At 46.7% G+C, this 21,399-nt stretch overlaps 1 protein-coding gene across 1 annotated transcript in view; it reads left to right on the top strand.

Annotated features, from left to right (window-relative positions):
* The window catches only part of NRROS (negative regulator of reactive oxygen species), a 28,881-nt gene extending 11,886 nt beyond the window's left edge, over nt 1-16,995 (top strand). The window contains exons 2-3 of the mRNA XM_047734051.1: nt 11,022-11,142; nt 14,768-16,995. Coding sequence (XP_047590007.1) covers nt 11,035-11,142; nt 14,768-16,738 — 2,079 coding nt within the window. The 5' untranslated portion in view covers nt 11,022-11,034 and the 3' untranslated portion in view covers nt 16,739-16,995. The remainder of the gene's footprint in view (nt 1-11,021; nt 11,143-14,767) is intronic.
* Nucleotides 16,996-21,399: the final 4,404 nt, after the last annotated feature.

Here is a 21,399-nt window from a genome sequence, read left to right as displayed (position 1 = left end):
AGGGAAAGAGAGCACAAATTAAATTTTAAAAATTTTTAGACATCTTTCTTAGATTTCATAGCTTGTTACCAAAGTAATCCTAAACTCACTATTGAAAAGTTGAATAGTTTTTATCTTGTATCTATCTATCTATCTATCTTTTGGGCCTCGGTCAGAAGGACTCAGGTCCCCCCTCACCTTGAATTTAAAATTTGAGTCAAAATGCTATTCTTGCTTTTCTTTTTTTTCCTTTCCTTTCTCCCTCCCCGTTCTTCTTTCCTTTTCCAGACTACATTTTAAGCAGTAAATATATCTTCCTAAACCATTTGCTTGGTGTCAGAACAATTTCTCCAAGCAAAAGTCTTGCAAATCAAGTTAGTTTTATGTGCAGAATCTCATAAAACAGAGATGATGTCTACAATTATCTAACATGATGATTTGTCAGTACCCAAAATAAGTCAATTTTCCTGTCACAAGAATATAATTAGTTTTAGAGTACATTTTTTATTTATTTTTATTTTTATTTTTTTAGGGAGGGAGCAGGATCAGTGGGGGTGGGGGGGTGGGCAGGGCAGAGAGACTCTTAAGCAGGCTCCACTCCCAGCAAGGAGCTCCATGATGGGCTCAATCTTACAACCTTGAGATCATGACCTGAGCCAAAATCAAGAGTTGGCCACAACCGACTAAGCCACCCAGGTGCCCCTAAAACTGTTTGTGCTCTTATGTGTTAATTTTTTGTAACTTTTAATTTTGAAACCATTTTGAACTTACAGAAAAATTGCAAAATTAACTAAAAGAATTCCCATAAATTCTTTACCTCTATTCACCAGTTGTTAAAATTTTGTCATATTTGTTTTCTCTCTCTATATATATATTTATTTAGTTAAAACTACATATATGGGGGTGCCTGGCTGACTCAGTCAGTAGAGCACATGCCCCTTAATCTCAGGGTTGTGAGTTCAAGCCCCACACTGGGCATGGAGGCTACTTAAAACACACATACACACACGTGGTTTTTTCCCTGAATGGTTTGAGAATAATGTTGCAGACATCCCCGTTTACCTCCAAACAATTCAGTGTATATTTTCTAAGAACAAGATTAGTCTCTTACATAAATGTAGCACAATGATCAAAATCTGGGCATTTAACATTACTATAATACTGTGTTTTTTGTTTTTTGTTTTTAAGTAGGCTCCATGCCAATGGGGGGCTTGAACTCACAACCCTAAGATCAAGACCTGAGTTGAGATTAAGAGTCAGACACTTAACCAGCTAAGCCACCCAGGTGCCTCTATATAATATTGTTATTTCATCCATGGTTTATATTGGGATTTTGCCAAGTAACCCCAGTAAGTCCCTGTAGTAACTTGACCATCTGGTTAAGGGAGGTGGCTGCCAGTTTCTCCACCGTATAACTGCTATTTTTGCCTTTGCAAAATTAATAAGTAATCTATAGGGAGATAATTCAAGACTAGTTTAATATCTTGTTTCCCAACAAATTTCTGCTCTTTAGTTCTCCTGTCCCTCTGTCATTCTTGCCTGTAGGATGCACTTTGAAAAATGCGTTGCTAGATTCGTATTTCAGCCACTTTCTCTAATTTTCAGGTAGCATCATAAAACTCACGTGCACCTTGTTGTTCAATTTTGTCCTTTGTGTTTAAGCTTATTAAAGAACAAGTCTTATTTTATTTTATTTTTAAGATTTTATTTATTTGACACGAGAGAGAGACAGTGAGAGAGGGAACACAAGCAGGGGGACTGGGAGAGAGAGAAGCAGGTTTGCCACTGAGCAGGGACCCCGACTCAGGACTTGATCCCAGGACCCTGGAATCATGACCTGAGCTGAAGGCAGATGCTTAATGACTGAGCCACCCAGGTGCCCAAAGAACAAGTCTTATTTTAGTTAAGTCCTTTTTGTTGGCAAGATCCAACAGTTGCCCTTAGGGGGTTGGGGCATGGGGATGCTATCATGAGAAAACATGGAGCTTGGAAATGGACCTGGCCTTGCAGAGAACCGTCAGGAGCCCCAAAGGCAGCCTCAGAGCCCATCCTTGCCACCCAGCCTGCAGGGCCTACCTTCTTGTCATTCTTCCTATTTCAGTTTCTCTGATCTCTGCCCTCTGTTGACTGTTTTCTTTTTTTTTTATTTAATTTAATTTAATTTTTTTTCAGTGTTCCAAAATTCATTGTTTATGCACCACACCCAGTGCTCCATGCAATACATGCCCTCCTTACTACCCACCACCAGGCTCATTCTTTTCTATTTATGCACCTTGTCATCTAATTCATAGCTTCTGCTTCCTCATGGCAAGAGCCCTTAAATATTCAATTCTGCCTTCTCTCTGTGCCTCTTAGCTCCAGTTTCCACTGCTCATTACTTAATTTAGGGCGTCTGAGTGGCTCAGTCAGTTAAGTATCCAACACTGGGCATGGAGCCTATTTAAAAAAAAAAGTTACCTAATTCTCTCCCTTGTCTCTGCATCAGGATCACTCAGAGGGTGCTGGCTGCATGTAAGGATTGACCTCCTCTGGTCAGGTGCTCCCCCAAGATTCTATGAGCTTGTTGGAGGTGGAGGTAGAGGCAAAGGTGGCAGGGAGGTCATGTGTTTCCCCTGAGGGCTGCCTCTCAGAGGGACTGCAGGTGTGGTGGACAGAGCTATCGACTGACCTGGACAGTGGAAGTTATATTAGTACCTCAAGTCAGAACATGTGATCTAACACTCGGGTTCCTTTCACACAGGAGAGAAGCTATCTGGAGGCTCTAGTTTGAATGTCAAATGCTAGAATTTTTAGGCTATCTTTAAGGTTTATGTATATGCATATCAGATGTTTATTGAGCACTCTTCTCAGGAGAATATTTGAAAAATGATATGTTCCGGAATGCGCCTGGGTGGCTCAGTCAGTTAGGTGTCTGCCTTCAACTCGGGTCATGATCCAGGGTCCTGGGATTGTGTCCTGCATCAGGCCCCTTGCTCAGTGGGGAGTCTGCTTCTCCTTCTGCCTGCTGTTCCCCCTGCTTGTGCTCTCTCTTCCTCTGACAAAAAAAATAAATTCTTTTTTTTTTAATTTTTTTATTTTTTCAGCATAACAGTATTCATTATTTTTGCACCACACCCAGTGCTCCATGCAATCTGTGCCCTCTACAATACCCACCACCTGGTGCCCCCAACCTCCCACCCCCCACCCCTTCAAAATTCTCAGATCGTTTTTCAGAGTCCATAGTCTCTCATGGTTCACCTCCCCTTCCAATTTCCCTCAACTCCCTTCTCCTCTCCATCTCCCCTTGTCCTCCATGCTATTTGTTATGCTCCACAAATAAGTGAAACCATATGATAATTGACTCTCTCTGCTTGACTTATTTCACTCAGCATAATCTCTTCCAGTCCCGTCCATGTTGCTACAAAACTTGGGTATTCATCCTTTCTTTCTTTCTTTTTTTTTTTTTTTTTTTTTTTTACAGCTTTATAAACATATATTTTTATCCCCAGGGGTACAGGTCTGCGAATCGCCAGGTTTACACACTTCACAACACTCACCATAGCACATACCCTCCCCAATATCCATAACCCCACCCCCTCTCCCAACCCCCTCCCCCCATCAACCCTCAGTTTGTTTTGTGAGATTAAGAGTCACTTATGGTTTGTCTCCCTCCCAATCCCATCTTGTTTCATAAAAAAATGTTATGTTCCAAGAAATACTGGGACAACAAATTACTATTATTACTCCTCTTCTTTTAGGAACTCCAACATTTATCTCATGTTCCCTGTTTATTTTTATTTTGAAAAATTTCAAATTTACAGAGAAGTTAAAAGAAAGTATCATGCTAAATTTATCTTTTGGTAATATTTTGCTTTAATTTTCTCTCTCCACCCGCAGCCCAGGCCATGTGAAAGTAGGTTAAATAAATTATAGATATCGTGAAACTTCACCCCTAAATACTTCAGCAGACATTTCCCAAGAATAAAGACACTTTCGTACATAGCCAAAAAATCATTTTCATACCTAAGAAAATGAGCAGTAATCTGATAATATCACTTGTACATAATACCATCTGAAAATACATCATTCGAGATACATATAAATTTACCCCAGTTGTCTCGAATTTTTCTCTTAGAGATTTTTTTTGGAAGATTTTATTTATTTATTTAACAGAGAGAGATCACAAGTAGGCAGAGAGGCAAGAGAGGCAGGCGGGGGGGGTGGGGGACTCGGGTGGAGCAGGCTCCCTGCTGAGCAGAGAGCCATATGTGGGGCTGGATCCTAGGACCTGAGCCGAAGGCAGAGGCTTAACCCACTGAGCCACCCAGGCGCCCTCTCTTAGAGATTTTTTTAAACTCCCAAATCCACTTGAGGTACATGCATTACCCTTGGTTACTGTGCTTCTTCTTCACTTGTATTCAGACCTCCCCCTTTTCCCCCTCCACTGTCTTTCTTTGTGTTTCAAGACTTTGACTTCTTTTTTTTTTTTTTAAGATTTCATTTATTTGACACACAGAGAAAGAAATCACAAGTAGGCAGAGAGGTAGGCAGAGAGAGAGGGGGAAGCAGGCTCCCTGCTGAGCAGAGAGCCTGATGCAGGGCTCGATCCCAGGACCCTGAGATCATGACCTGAGCCGAAAGTAGAGGCTTAACCCACTGAGCCACCCAGGTGCCCCAAGACTTTGACTTCTTTGAAGAGCCCAAGCCAGTTGTCTCGTAGGACAGTGTACAACCTGGATCCATCTGATTGTTTCCTCATGACTGGGTCCAGGGCAAATGTTCTTGGCAAGGGTACTGCAGAGATGGGGCTCTGTGTTTCCCAAGGCGCCCTACCCAGAAGCTCGGAGTGTCAAGTGATCTCACCATGGGAGATGCTAAGTTTGAACATTTGGTGAGGACTAAAGTCACTCTAATATTTTGCTATGGATCAAAGAGACCAGAGCTGTTTGCCCGAGGCTTTCAAATACTTCTTGGTAGTAGGAATTATTTGAAGTGGTCATGACTGGGGTTTCTGTTCTTTAGTATCTGCTCTCTACAGTGTGTGACCAGCTGCCCTTCTCTTTCTTCTAGGATCCCAGGTGGGATTTGCTCTTTTACTTTTAAACAAAGGCAGATTCCCTTTCTGTGGAGACCTCCAGCTAGCGCCTGTGGCTTTTATGTTCACAGAGGCCAACCTCACACTTTCACACCCTGTGCTTATGCATTCTCCGCTTCTAGAGATTTCTTCCCCTCAGACCAGTCTATAAACATTTCTTTTTTTAAGATTTTGTTGACTTATTTGTTTACTTATTTATTTATTTGTGAGAAAAAGAGGGTGAGAGAGAAAGAGAGCAAAGAGCACAAGCAGAGGAAGCGGCAGGCAGAGGGAGAAGCAGGCTCCCAGATGAGCAGGGAGCCCGATGTGGGACTCCATCCCAGAACCCTGGGATCATGACCTGAGCTGAAGGCAGATGCTTAATGGCTGAGCCACCCAGGTGTCCCTATAAATATTTATTTCTGACATCAGCACCTCTGAGTTGCCATCTTTCTCCAAAGACCCCTTTGTTTAAAACTTTTTCAGCTTCTCTGATTATTTTAAGGGGAAAATTCTCAATTACATGCTAATGTATGTATAACACTCTTAACACTTACTGATAGCACCTTTAGCAAAGAGGGTGCCTTCCTTGCTCTGTAGTAGCAGCGGTGAGAGGGGGTGGGGAAGTGAGAATATGGGGGTGAGGTATTCAGGGTGCCTCTGGATATTAGAAATCCAGCCTCCTTTCCTGAAAATGAATCACAACCCTCCCATACAACAAAACCAAAACTCAAGTCAGAGTTATTCCTTAGTATTCCCAAACTTTCAGTATGAGATCTTTTTATGGACAAAAATACCTGTGGATAGGCCTTTATGTGTGGTTGTGTTTTACTACCTGCTAATTAAGACATTACATCATGACAGGAAACTATTTAGAATTAATCACTCGTTAAAAAAAAGTTTTATTTTATTAATACAGGAAAATCTACATGCATTGGGGGAAAAAGTAGTATACGTATATGTTTCATTGTTAGACAATCTAACAAAACTAGGGATGTTGCACCCCTGAACAATTGTAAATCTTGTGACGACGGGGACGTGGAAACGACAGGACTTCAAGGAGCAGAGACCAGTCAAAAGATCTCACTCACCCTCTCTTCCCTGTCCTTTGCAAAAGCAAGCAACACCCACACAGCGCCTCACTAAAGCCATTCCTTGGCCACATGTTGCCATCTTCCATTCGAGCAGTCCTGAGCCAAGAACTGAGGTGGGCATGGGAATGGATATGGAAAGCTCTCCCCCAGCATACAGCCCAGCTGCTGCCAGCAGGATCAGGACACCCAGTCTGAGAGGAGGAAATGCTCCATCCCTTTCAGCCCGCACGACCATTCCCTTGGTCTTCTTTGACCTTACTTGGCTCAGTGAAGCAGGAGCTTCTCCATACTATTTTGTGGAACCAGAAAAAGCAAACAAGCATACTTTCCAAAACAAAGAGGAATTTTTACAGCTGATCTGCGATCTTCTTCCTCACTGTTAGTGTTCTCTTGTTCTAGAATATAGTCTTGATTTGTGTTGCTTTTATGAAATGAATTTCACCACTTATTTATTATAACTAGGTATGAACAGAGAAAAACTAGACAAAAAGCTATATCGTATTTCTGCCTAAAAAAGGAACACTATATAGGGGCACCTGGCTGGCTCTGTTGGTTGAACATGCGACTCTTGATACTAGGGTCAAAAGTTCGAGCCCCATGTTGGGCATAGAGATCACTTAAAATAAATAAATAAAATTTTTTAAAAGGAACACTGTTATAGACATGGGGTTGATATGGGTTGAGTCACAGGTTTCCATGATAGTCAATCAGAATGCTGCGCCTCAAGACTAAGGATTGCCCAGGGGATGCCGTAAAGCATTTGGAGGTCCTAATATTTCAAGGACTTCTTAGGGAAGAACTGGCAAGGACATTTTGTGATGACTAAACACAAACAAAATAGTTAGAAGGTAAAGAAAAAATATAAATGCAATACTAAGAGGACTTCCTGTGACAGAAGGTCAGATTTAGAGTCCTCATACCTCCAGGTGAGATGTATTACAGACCTGGCTAGCACCTGGGTCACTAGTGCCTTAGAAGCTCACAATCTCTGGTGTTAGCCATGACCATGAAAACCATGACTGGATAAAATAGACCTTATAGAAATTGTTAACTGAATAGAAGAATACAGAATTGTAGACTCTGTATAAAAGAGAGCAAGACTTACCATTTTTTTGCCTCCACACTTAGAAGGAACACTTCAATTTTGTTATCTGGTTTAAGAAGAAGATACAAGCAGAGTCTGTAAATGCCATCTGCTTCTCCTGTCAGGGCCTCAGCTTTTATACAGGGGACTTCCCCGCTGGCCACCCAGACCTGGAGGAGACGTGGTACTTACTCAAACCCTACTCAAGTTGATTGGCAGTTCCTTGTGGCTCCATTTCCTCTGTGGCTCCTGAAAGTGGTTCACAGTCCATGAAATGGGAACCGTGGATCCAGGCCCTTTTAAATCTGGGGTTGGGGGGTGGGTTTCCAGGTTACTTTATTTAAATTATTAATGTCATACTGCCCCATGTGCCCTCCATTATAATTATTTTCCTTTCGGTTCTCTTTCTCTACCAAAACTGTAGTTAAGATGACTTGGCTTTATACATGGATGTATTTTCTAGAAGATGTCAGAGAGATTGAAGTGGGACAGTTATTATTTGCCATAAGCTTAGATGCTCTCTTATAGCTGGATACTCTGTGGAGTGGTCCTCCCCCAGCTGGGGTTAATTATGGGTGGAAGGGAAGCAGTTTTAAGCACGCAGTATAGGATTCCTGAGATTTCCAGTAAGACCAGGCATCCAAACTCATCCTGTGCTCTTTGCAATACTATGCCTCTGAGAAATCATTCTGTACGCTCCCGGAATAGTGTTTCTCAATGTGAATGGTGATTATTTTGAAAGCCTTTTATTCTTCTTAGGGTCATTATGTATCTTTTTATTTAGGACTGATCCCAAGCCATTCTCACTTATGTCATCACATCTGTCAGGGTCCAACCAGGAAACAGAAACGCCCAGATTACTTTTTAAAGAGGAAATTTAATGCAGGAAATTGGCTAAACATGATGGAAGAGGCTAAGAAGGTAATGGGCAAGTAGACAGTCAATCCAGAGGTTAGCAATTTCAGGAAGCTGTGATTTTCCGTAGATAGGGGAAGGATAGAGGCAAGAGAATGTTACTAGAGTCTAGTAGTCACCAGTCAAAGCTCAAGGACTTCTCTGTCCAAGGCAGAGAGAGAGAGGGAAAGAAATACCCTGGATTCGGGGTATTGTGCCGTCTAACCTCCCGTTGTGCCTCCCATTGACCGAACCAGCAGGAGAGCAGCTGACACCCAGAACTGGGGAAACAGCCTTCAGAAGTGAACTCCCTGTGGTACAGAGCAGGGTAAGACTGCTCTCTGAGGACAACCAGCTCTCAACCAGCATAATCATTTGCTAGTGGGATTAACCTTGTTCTGGAATTTATTAACACAGAATTTTTAATGCAGTCTTCCTGCATACCTTTCACATGTTCAGTTGGCATAATGATATAGTTCTTCTTCCATCCACACTTTTCATTCTTTTTCCTTCTTTAAATTACCTTGGAGTTAATAAATAACAACCACTCAACCAGCTCAATAGTATTTGAAACTCATAAATAGTAATTATTTTATTAAGCATCCTCATAGTAAATGAAGCACTTTCACATATGCTACTTGACCTCATAAAAACTCTGAATAGTTATTATTATCCCCATTTTATAGAAGGATTATCTGAGTCTTAGACACTTTATATGAATTGCTCAAGGATAGAGAACAAATGCTGGAGCCATAATTCAAACCCCTGTCTGTCTGGTTCTAAAGCCTATGATTTTCCCATGCTGCCTCATGAGAGGAGTTGCCCAGAAGGAACAGCAATAATTTTTCTTTCCTGGTTGGCTGATTAGGAGGAAGGAGAAAGTGTATTTTAAATTTGCAAAAATTTTCTCGTTGACCCAGAAATTAAAATTACACCCTGGGCATGACATTGGGCCTATCTAGCATTCCAGTCTAAAGAGTTACATTCTCCCTGAAGAAATCACAAGTTTGCCCTGCACCCATCTAGATTTGGCATTTCGATATAAATTGAAATGGCTCTTTTGGAAGGTTGATTGTGACAGCAGCATGTACCATCCCAAGCCTGATAGAGGGGGTAAGGGAGGAAGGCGGAGGGGGGCAAGTCCATGGTTGCCGTTTCCCTGTCTGTCGTCAATAAAATATAGGATGCCCAGGAAAACTTGAATGTCAGATAAACAATTTCTTTAAGTAGGATGCAAATATTGCAAGGGACATATTGCACTTAAGAGTTATTTGCTGTTTATCTTACATTCAAATGGCATCCTGTAATTTGCTAAATCTGGCAACCTTATCTCAAGCTGGGCAGTGATCCCAAGGTTGTTTCCTGTGTGTATGCGTGTGTGTGCGTGTGTGTTCAATGATCCTAAGGACAAAGCCCATATGGTTCTGCTCCTGCCATCTGTGCCCTGTACCTGCCATGAGGTATTAGTTTCTGCACAGGTGCAGAAGCGGAAGGGGAGATTGGAAGGGGATTCCCAGTGTCCAGCAAAGACTGATGAATTCTGAGTTAGAGGTTCCCTCTGTGGTAAGGAGAGCTGACCTGACCTGACATAAAAGCTATAGTTGATTTACCTGGTTTCACTTTGCTTTTCTGCTAGTCTGTTTTCACTGGTGAGTATTCAGATCTGACCAGGAAGTTAAAGGTAGCCTCAGAGATGTGTAAACTCATTCAAAGAAAGAGAAAGAGGAAGGGGCCCGAGATGGCCTGGATGTGTGAGGGAGAAAGGTCTGTGGGTCCCCTGAAATAGGTGAGGAGGTTCATATGAGTGCTGGTGCTGCTGGCTTAGGAGAAGACTAGGGAGCAGGGCCTGCGGTACCTCCTGGGGGGATGTCAAGGAGAGGATGGAGCAGTTGAAATGCTGGGGCCAGGCCCTTGCCTCTGAGGGTAAGGAACACAGAGCTGAGAGGGGAATGCCACTGGGCTATCAGCCCTCCCAACAAGAGGGCAGTCATTTCAACAGCACCTTCAGGGAGAGAAATGATGCTGCTTACTACAGGAGCTCAGGGAAGGGAGCCTGGGGCCTGCTCTCAGCCCTGTCCTAAGTTGATCTGGAGTCTTGAATAAGCTGTTATTATCTCTGGGCCTTTGAACGTTCTCCTGTAAAACTGTGATGGCAGAGGACATACCAGATGTCTGTTATAGTCTCTTAGTTCTAAAATTCTGTTGGTAGATGTATAAATTTAAGCCTTCTCCTGGTTCCTGTTCTGTGTTCACTTGCCAAAGAGCTGGCGACCACACTTCATCAGTAATCATTTTTATATCTGAAGATGACTCTCCATTTGCCCTTCAGTTTTTTCTCTCATCCAGGCACAATATCAAAGTCTTTTTTCTTTCCCAAAGGGCTGTATTCAAAGGGCTCATCTCCAATGAGATCTACCCTCCTAAAAGCCTCGTGTCAATACAATAATTAGTAACTTTATGGGACCAGAAGCTACAAATAATATTTCAATCCCAATTCACTGTTCTTTCATTCATTCATTTGTTCAGCAAATATTTATTAAGCTCAGGTGAGGCATTGGGCAGATTTGAGCTTTGGGAAGAAAACTTCAACAGAACTACAAAACATGGCAAACTCCAGGTGACCTGAGACCTGGTTCCTTGAGTTCTTTGCCTCTCTCTTACAAGTTTCAGTGTTCAGCCACCTGTCCCTCAAATGGCAGAGGCAAAACAAAAATAAGTGCCGTCTATAGTTGCAGTAAGAGGCTGAAAGTGTTGGCTAACCTGAGATATTTGAAGAATCTGTGGGTTTCCGCCTCCTTATAGCTGTGGGCCTCCAAGACCAGACACAGCTGGGAACCAGCTCCTTCGACCGAGAGTGCAAAGCAGCCCTCAGAGATGTCCTTCTCTGACCCACTTTTTCCTTGCCCTCTGTCTGCAGTGCTGCACTTGAGATGGCGTTACTGTCCCTCTGGCTCTGCCTGGGTTTTCACTTCTTGACACTGGAATGGAGAAGTCGAAGTGGAATGGCCACAGCAGCTTCTGAAGGGGGCTGCGAGTTGGTGAGTTTTCCCAGGAACTCTGAGCTGTCTGTTGCCTCTGCCCTGACGAAGATCAGCTCATTTTGGTGGATTGTCTATCCAAGAGGGCAGAGAAGGAAGGAGTCTGAGTCACTCTGTAGCTGCCCACGGGCTGTCGTGTGCAAGCTGCTCCTGAACCCAATGGTCAGGATGATACCTGGGAAAGACCAGGCAGTCCCTGCCCCATATTTTTCATACCTGCTGAAGATAGGAGGCCCCAAAGACTGAGGTCAAGAACAAGAACAGCTTGTTAAATGTCTGGATGGTTGAGATACACTCATGGTGTCGGAATCCCTGAGCGGGGCGTAGTACAGTTGGAGAAGCCCTGACTCAGAGCCTGTGGGTGAGCCAGTAGCAAGGGCTCAAATACAGGGGTGCTGCTGAGAGTGACATCCTCAATCACGTTCAGGCTGAGGATAATCCAGGGAGTGGAGAGCTGAGCTTTTACAGCTTACCCTCTGCAGGGCTTTTGGCCTGTATGTGCAAACAGATTTGGCTCATAACGACTGAGCACATTTCTGGAAATGTTCTCCGTTGCCTGTAAGTCTGTGATATCAAAAGTCTGCTTGGGAAACATACATTTAATAAACAGTCTTTGAGTCCTATTATATACAAGGCACTGGGAGGACAAATTGAATGTCAGGGTAATACCTACATTCAACCCTGATAAATCTCAAAAGCCCAGCTGGTCATGGTTCTTAACCACTTTTAGTAACCTCTAACCACTGTGCTGTAAGACACTCCAGTATGGAGTGGTGATTATGAGCCAGAGTGGGTTGAAACCCCAGCTTACCAGCTGGTGACATTGGTGGAGGGCAGGGGGCACTCTGTGTCTCAGTTTCCTCCTTTGTAAGATACGGAATAGTGGTACCAGCCCATAATACTATAATACTGCATTGTTATGATGATTAAATAGTGTATATAAGGCTCTCAGAACAGTGCCTTGTATGTAATAGGAGCTATGGGTTTTATCTAGTATTATTGTTGTTAGTCTCTGCTACAACTTCAGACTTCCGTTATTCCCTTACAGAGGCAATTGAAGATTAGCCTCCCAGTAGCTGATTCAGGAGGGAGTCAGGCTTAGAACAAAGAGGGAATAAAGTGTGAGTTCTTTGATAGCTTTTCAGGACTCCAGCTAGACCCCCTACCTGACCCTTTCCAGCCTGGTGGGGAGGAGCAGGGGGGTGGGCTGCCAGGAGCTCAAAGACTGGATTCCCTGTGGCTCGCTTAGGGCTGAGAGTTTCCGGAGTCCAGCTATCTCCAGTGCCCCTCCTTGCCTAAGCCATGTGTGGTCATCAAGTGGCCATGGTGAGGTTCTCCTGGGCTCTGACAGTCATGTGGTCTTTTTGTAGCCCTTCACTGGGGCTGCCAGGAGATTACAGAGGTGGGACCCCAGAGTTGCAGTGGCTGTGCTTTAACAGGGTCCCATGGCTTGAAGAAAGCCCCTAACCACAACATTCTCCAGAGAGTCCCTGTTAGGGGAAGACCAACACTTACTCAAATAAAGGAATACATTATTTCTGCAGGGGGAGACTGAGCTTTGTAAAGACATCAGTTATCCACCCCACCCATTAACCCATAATTGTAATGCAATCCCAATCAAAATTCCAAAGTCTTTCGGGGGAGTGTGACAGGAACTTGACAAATTCATTCTGATGTTCATCTGGAAATTAGAAACAACTCCAATGCTCAACAATAGATTAATTAATCAAATAATGCTAATCATCAAGCCAATATTTATCAAGCACTTACACGTGCCAGGTTCTGTATTGTTTTACCTAAACAATCACACTGAATCCTCAAGAAAAAGAAGCCCCGGGACGCCTGGGTGGCTCAGTTGGTTAAGCGGCTGCCTTCGGCTCAGGTCATGATCCCAGCGTCCTGGGATCGAGTCCCACATCCGGCTCCTTGCTTGGCAGGGAGCCTGCTTCTCCCTCTGCCTCTACCTGCCACTCTGTCTGCCTGTGCTCGCTCTTGCTTCTCTCTCTATGTCAAATAAATAAATAAAATCTTAAAAAAAAAAAAAAAGAAAAAGAAGCCCCTGTGAGAAAATTATAAATATAATTTCCATTTTACACATGGAATAATGAAGGTCCTGACTGGTTAGGTAACAGCCCAAAGTCACCCATTTGTTGAAAAGCAGAACCAGAGTGGACCGACCCTAGAACTCTTGTTCTTTAACACTGTGCTCTTTGTGCAGTGAAGTAATATACAGCTGCTTAACAGATGTGGTCAAATTTATTTTTCTTGCCACAGTAATATATCTGCACATATTATCAAGGGTGGTAAAAGTAGATTATTAGACAGTTTGGTCTCATTAAAAATTTTGGGGTGTGCCTGGGTGGCTTAGTCAGTTAAGCATCTGCCTTTGGTTCAGGTGCTGATCCCAGGGTCCCCAGATTGAACCCCACATTAGGCTCCCTGCTCGGTGGGGAGTCTGCTTCTCCCTCTGCCCTTCCTTGTGCCCTCTCTCCCTCTCTGTCTGAAATAAATAAATTTAAAAAAAAGATTTTTTTTCCCACTATCACTGGCCTTCTCCTAACTGACCAATCCTTGAAAAGGAAGGCCATTGTTCTTCTATCTTATCCGTTAAAACTTTTTTTCCTAGACATCTGACATCCTGTAACAGATTGTTTTTGCCAGTCTCGTAAAACATGGGGCTGCACTGAAGCATCCTGAGGCTTGTGTGATTTCTGCAGAGAGAACAGGGTCATTCCATCCATCCCGCCTCCTTATGCAGCACAGTCGTGGTGGAACAGCACCCAGGAAGGGCACCGAATTGGGCATTAGGAGCTCTGGGCTCCTGAGCATTAGGAGCTCTGGGCTCCTGCAATGCCATTGGCTCTTCACTTCTCTCCAGGCCTCACTTCTCTGTACCATTCAGAGGGCCGATGAGCTCTAAAGTCCTTCTCGGCTTTAATATCGATCAATCCAGAATGTAGAGGAACATCCCAGGCAAAATTACTTCGGGTGCAATGAAGATGCCACAGCATCTCAGTTGTCTGGCATTGATCCTGCTGGACGCACAGATGTCATGGTAATAGCAATAAGGATATGACAGTGGCCATTTGGGTGAACGGTGCGTCCTGTGTCAGGCACTGTGCGGCCTCCCTTCCAATCCCACTGCAGTCCTCTGAGGCAGGCACTCTCTACTTCATCTCCATTCTTCACAGGGAAGAACAGACTTAGGCTAAGTTATTTGCCCAAGGTCGCCTGGGAAATAAATGGCAGAGGTGGGATTCACACCCAGGTACCGCCTTGATCCTCAGTTCCTCTCACAGCTGAAACCACACCGCGAGCACAGTTGTCCCTGCTCAGAAGCCAATGGACAGGAGCTCAGCCTCCTCTGATATGAACGGGTCTCGAGTGAGGTCTGGGCCCCAACTCCAGCTGACTGTTTCAGCGTGACGGTAAAGAACAGAGAAAAGTTCTCTTTGTGCGACATTTTCCTGTCCTTTTTTCTCTTAAAAAAAAAAAAATAATAATACAATCTCTAGAGCCCCTCCCAGTGGTTGGAGGAATAGTCCAGGGAACAGGCCAGGATTCTGTGCATAAATGTCCGCCTTGGAGGCCCCCTCCCTGCTGACCAGTGTGTTTTTGGGCCTAGGCTGATGGAGTGGCCGACTGCCGAGGGCAGAAGCTTGAATTGGTGCCCAGCCATCTCCCGCCGTACTCCCAGATGCTCCTCCTGGACGCCAACCCGCTGAGGACCCTGTGGAACCATTCCCTCCGGCACTACCCGCTCCTGGAGAGCCTCAGTCTGCGCGGCTGCCAGCTGGAGCGCATCAGCCGCGGCTCCTTCCGCAAGCAGGCCCGTCTACGCAGCCTGGCGCTGCCCGACAACTCCCTGTCCGAGAGCTACAGGGAGACGGCGGCTGCCTTCCGCAGCCTGCGGGCTCTGCGGACGCTGGACCTGTCGGGGAACTCCCTGACGGAAGACATGGTGGCCCTCATGCTCCGGAACCTGTCTTCGCTGGAGTCGGTGTCCCTGGCGAGGAACACCGTCATGAGGCTCGACGACTCCATCTTTGAGGGCCTGGGGCACCTCAGGGAGCTGGATTTGCAGAGAAACTACATCTTTGAGATTGAGGGGGGCGCTTTTGATGGCTTGACCGAGCTGAGGCACCTCAACCTGGCCTATAACAACCTTCCTTGCATCGTGGACTTCAGCCTCACCCAGCTGCGCCTCCTCAACGTCAGCTACAACGTCCTGGAATGGTTCCTGGCTTCCGGGGCCGAGGCTGCCTTTGAGCTGGAGACGCTGGACCTCTCGCACAACCAGCTGCTGTTTTTCCCGCTCCTGCCCCAGTGCGGCAAGCTGCACACGCTCCTGCTGCGGGACAACAACATGGGCTTCTACGGGGACCTGTACAACGCCTCTTCGCCGCGGGAGATGGTGGCACAGTTCCTCCTCGTGGACGGCAATGTGACCAACATTACTACTGTCAACCTCTGGGAGGAGTTTGCTTCCAGCGACCTCACCGAGCTGCGCTTCCTGGATATGAGCCAGAACCAGTTCCAGTACCTGCCCGACGGCTTCCTGAAGAAAATGCCTTCCCTTGCGCACCTGAACCTCAACCAGAATTGCTTGGTGACGCTTCATATCCGAGAGCACGAGCCCCCCGGGGCGCTCAAAGAGCTGGACCTGAGCCAGAACCAGCTGTTGGAGCTGCACTTGGCCCCAGGCCTCCACGGCTGCCTGAGGAGCCTCCGGTCGTTCAACCTGAGCTCCAACCAGCTCGTGGGCATCCCCACTGGCCTTTTTGCTGATGCCAGTAACATCACTACAATTGACATGAGCCACAATCAGATCTCCCTTTGCCCCCTGCCGGCGGACCTGCACCGCCTGGGCCCCCCAAGCTGTGTGGATTTCCGGAACGTGGCCTCGTTGAGGAGCCTCTCTCTGGAGGGCTGCGGGCTGGGGGCCTTACAAGACTGTTCATTCCAGGGGACCGCGCTCACCCACTTAGACCTGTCCGGCAACTGGGGGGTTCTGAACGGGACTGTCACCCCTCTCCGGGATATCGCCCCCACGTTACAGGTCCTGTCTCTCAGGAACGTGGGCCTCCATTCCAGCTCCACGGAGTTGGACTTCTCTGGGTTTGGGAATCTGAGAAACTTGGATCTGTCAGGGAATTCTTTGACCAGTTTCCCACGGTTCAGGGGCAGCCCAGCCCTGCAGACCCTGGATCTGCGCAGAAACTCTCTCACAACCCTTCCCTGGAGGGCTGTGTCTGAGCACCTCACCCGAAGTCTACGCACCATCTACCTCAGTCAGAATCCTTATGACTGCTGTGGGGTGGAGGGCTGGGGGTCCCTGCAGCACCTGCACACCATTGCCGACCTGGCCATGGTCACTTGCAACCTTTCCTCCAAGGTCATTCGCCTAATGGAACTGCCCGGAGGCATGCCTCAGGACTGCAAATGGGAGCGGGTGGACATGGGCCTGCTGTACCTGGTGCTCATTCTTCCCAGTTGCCTCACCCTGCTGGTGGCCTGCACCGTCATCTTCCTCACCTTCAGGAAGCCTCTGCTTCAGGTCATCAAGAGCCGCTGTTACTGGTCTTCCATATACTGACCTGGCTCCACGCCGAGGTGAGAAACTGGGCCCCTGTGCCAAAGGACACAGGTTCTCCGCCCGACCTTGGGGCCTGATGCAGAGGATGGAGCTGGCAAATTGAGGTTTAAGTTAAAAGTTTAAAATGTTGCCTTCCTAGTTGTCCCCAAGCTCTTCCTCTATCATTGTGATTCAGGCTCATCATTCTGCTAAAGTATTTATTAAGTGATGTTCTGTGACAATAAAACACGTGTCTCTTAAATATTTTTAAAATCAAACCTGGCTTGTTTTCTCTTTCTTCCATATTTTTTGGTAATTTCACCCAGATTACTTTTCAGTGTCCTCCCCTTGGGTGACTCCCACGGAGCTGACCAGAGAGGGCAGCAGGTCAGAGCTCCCCGACGACAACAACTCCAAGAGCCTATCCTATGGATGTGAGAGTCTGTGCCCCAGGGGTTCCCCAAGGACAGGAGTTTCTGAGCTGGGAGTCTGAGAGAAGGGTTCTCACCTCCTGTGGCGGCTGGCTCTGCCACCGCAGCCAGGGTGGCCCAAATGCCCCGGGTTCGTGCCCACAGTCTGTGCAGGCAAACACGGCCCTTTCATGGAGAAGTTAAGAGAATGACAACCGGGTCCTGAGTTTATTCAAGAAATAAGCTGAACACCAGGCACAGTCCTTGATCTGATGGAAAAAAGAATGTAGACAGGAGTGGTTTCTGCTGACCTGTAGGCTGCCCCTACTCTTCACAAAACCCACAAACAACTCAGCAGAAGTTGAACACCTGCACTCACGACATTCCTGGTTTCCTTCTCCTTCTCTCAGTGGGAATAGAGAACAATTTCTTTGCTCCTCTGCAGTGTTGGGGGGAGATCAGAGTTGGGGGGGTGACACGGACTTGCCCTTTTGGTAGTCACTGTCCTTGCACAATCATAAAGGGCCCAGTTGCAGGGGTGGGGTTGGGGGTGAGGGGATGGGGAAAGGACAGAAGGCCCACAAGCTGATTCTATTACCATGGAGACTACACGTCAGCAGAAGTGTTTGGGCTGATCAGAGAGAGAAAAACAGTGGTCTTCATTTGACAAAGCAGAGACTTTCCTCAGCAGCCCTACAAGGGCACCAAAGGCCCTTTGGGTAAGGCTCCACACTCTGGCACTCACCGAGTCAACCTGTGCTCACTAATGGTTGCCCTTACTGCCCCTCCCCTTCTCCTGCCAGTGCGCTCTCTCCAGCCTGCATGCCCCAGCCCAGAGCCTTGCACATCCCTCAGAACGCCTTGGAGCCTCTGTCCAGTGCTGTTCCCTGCAAGCCCCAGCAGCCCATGCCCCAAAGACCAGACTGGCCTGATTTCCCCTCCCATCCACACAAACACTTCTTCCTGGGGTCCTGCTGTTTCCCAAGGTGACAAATAGCTAAACGAGACAAATCAGTCTCTCCAAGGCTTGTGCATTCATGGCTTCTGTTGAGTTAATGTGTCACCCCTCACATCAGTTACTGTTCTCAGTTTCTTGCAACTGAGGATAATCTCTGATTTAAGCAGCATGCAGTTTGAGTAAAAGGACATCTGGAAGCCCAGCCTCTCTGGGAAGGCTGAGGAACAGAATTGGGAAATGGGCAAGAACTGGGAGGCTACTCGACCATTGGGACCACAGCCCAAATCATGCCACAAGCCATCGCTGCTGGACAACACTCTGGACGGGGCCGCCGCCACTGGGGTCACCACCACTGCTGCCACCCATTGCCCAAACGAAGGGCCTCCCAAATTCTGCCATCTCGTGTCACTAGCTCCTGAGCCACAGTCCGGAGTCGGTTGACCTTAGGTCATGTGCCCCTGCCCAGGCAGCAGAAAACGGGTTCTGCTTCCTATAAATACTTGCAAGGGGTGGAGTTCTCAAAACAGGAAGGGAAGTTCAATGTTGAGAAGACAGAAAGACAAATGTGCACCACACCCTTTCAGGCAGCATGCGCATTCAGCAGAGGACTTCGTGAAGCAAATTCTTGGCTTGAAGGAATGACTTGAGGGGTCAGGCGAGGCTTTCAAAGCCACTCGAGTCCCACCACTAGCTCACCACCCACACTCTATCTGTTCTTAGGGCCTAGCCTCGCAGAATGGCGAATTGCAAAGACTTAGGACAGAGTCCTCCTTTTGCCCCTGGTGGTGACTTCAGAAGGCTGTGGCTTTGTCTGAGTTGATCAGTCCATCACCAGGATCCAAAGGTGATTTCCTAGGTTTGTGTCAATATGGTGAGAAGAACGGGAAGAGCAGGTGGATTTCTGCATCCCGTCCTGAGCTAGGGTTCACCAGCAAATTCTGTACCTTTGTCTTCCTTGGCCCATCCCTCCCTCCACCTACAGGAGAAGAGTCTACTCTTCCTCAAGTCTACCACTTGAGGCATGAGGACCCACAGGGCCTGTTTCAAGTTCCCTGGCAGGACCAGAAGGTGTGTGCCTAGGGCCTCCCAGAAAGCCAGATTGAACCAACTAGTCTTCCTCAATGGGTGGGAAGAGGGGCCACCTCTAGTTGCCACATGCCAAATATTCAGAATTAAAGATAAATAATGTCAGAGACTGAACTGTTAACCCGAGTGAGAATTATTCAGATTTTTAAAACCCAGTCATAAAACAAGCGCTTAAGTTTTTCCCAGAGGCACAAATAAGTTGCTAGGGGTCCACTGATTTTTTTGAAGGCCCCTAGTTGCAAAAAATTGGCTAAACTATAATCCTTATTTCGTATCACTGGTCCTTTGTCATCATGGATCCATACAGGGTCCACTTTTGTTTCATGTGCCAGATAGCTTTCATGTGCCCCTCCAGATGCACTCTCCACCATCCCCTGTCCTGCCCCGGGAGATTTACCTCAATGGGTTTCCTTGTTCTCTGGTTTCCAATAGTAATTGGCTAAGAAGAAGCCTTGGTAGATCAGAGAGGAGGAAGATAGTGAGATCAGGGCATTCCCTACGAATTTGTCTCAAACTGGTCACACTTAAAACCAAAATTCACTCTCCTCTTAAAGTAGCACTTTCTACACACACTGCTATATCGAGGTTCTAGGAGCCGCTAGAGATGGGTAAAAGCTCTTTCATTACCAGCCCCATGTCACTGCATTAGGCCTTGTGCTTTGCCTTTCCCTGCCCATCCCTCCGTAAACAGTCTCCTAAATCCTTCTCGAGTTATCCTTGTTTGACTAGGATTCCTACATTTACCCATCTGGTTCCAGTGGGACATTGAGGAATGCAGTCGGCTATGTATTTAGTAATGCTGAGCCAGAGAAATCTTGGTACTGGTGCCGGAAAGCCACAGAAGGCTAAAGGATCCAGCCAGGGGTATAGAGGCAAATCCCCTGCAGCTGGTCATCTCTCTCCAAACTAGAGAGGGAGAAGTTTCCAGGCTTGGAGACCTTCTTTTAAAAAGTGTGAGTATTGGGGCACCTGGGTGGCTCAGTGGGTTAAGCCTCTGCCTTCGGCTCAGGTCATGGTGCCAGGGTCCTGGGATCAAGCCCCACATCAGGCTCTCTGCTCAGCGGGGAGACTGCTTCCTCCTCTCTCTCTGCCTGCCTCTCTGCCTACTTGTGATCTCTGTCTGTCAAATAAATAAATAAATAATTAGAAAAAAGTGTGAATATGGTGGGCACCTGGGTGGCTCAGTTGGCTAAGCGTCCGACTCTCCATTTCAGCTCAGGTCATGATGTCCTGACATCATGGTTGTGAGACTGAGGTTGTGAGACTGAGGCCTATGTCGGCTCTGCACTGAGTGGGGAATCTGCTTGAGATTCTCTCCCTCCCTCTGCCCTACCCCAACTCTCCCTGATCAGGCGCTCTCTCTAAATACATAAATAAATAAATAAGTAAATAAAATTTGAAAACCTGGGTATTGTGATGGCATGGCGCCAAAGAAAACAGGCAGTGGGGCTGGGGAGAAAAGTGTTATAAACCCAAGAAAAAGGAAAATACTCCTCACTAACTGCAGTGTCTTCTCCATCCTTATCATTAATTTTTAAGTGTTTATTCGGGGCTAAGCTTTTATATGGAGAATTTCACTTAACTTGGGGAAATCTTAGGCTGAGGGCAGTTCAGTTTTGCCCAAGGTCAAAGTGAGGGGGGCGGGGCGGGCAGGGAGACCTCAGCTTTAAGCTGAAGAAGAGAATGGGGCTTTGGCAACTTGACCATCTTTACCAAGTCCACCCAACCATCCTCGGACAGCACCCCCCAGGGGGCTGGCCACTGCTGACCAGCACACATGGGCTGCCTAAATGGTCAGTATGGGGAGGTTTACATGGGGCACAGGTGAGCAAGTCCACGGTATTGAAGACCTCCAAGAGCTCAGGCGGCTCTTGGTCTCAGTGATGCATGGTCCACGAGGACCCCCAAACCCCAGAAAGGACAAGCAGAGGAGAACAGCTGGACACAGGCCTCCACATTCCACATGGAGCCTCTCTCACACTGTCTTCTCAGGGCTCCTAAAATGCTCTTTAATGCCTGTTCCCAAGCGGGTTCTTGTGTCTTTCACACTTTCGTTTTCATTGTCCCGTCATCACGTCCGCGCAATGGTGTCCTCAGCAGCCTTTCGTGGACATTTCTCAGGTGCTCAGTACTGCACTTCTGCCGCCTTCAGATCCCTTAATATGGAAAATATGGAAAACTAGATTCCAAACTTCTGTCACCTTGAAAGCTCTTATCCTTGGACATGA

This window comes from Lutra lutra, chromosome 1 (genome assembly GCF_902655055.1).
Source record: "Lutra lutra chromosome 1, mLutLut1.2, whole genome shotgun sequence".
NCBI classification, from domain to species: Eukaryota; Metazoa; Chordata; class Mammalia; order Carnivora; family Mustelidae; genus Lutra; species Lutra lutra.
Note: the sequence above shows the minus strand (reverse complement) of the source record. Positions and strands in the feature narration are given on the sequence as shown.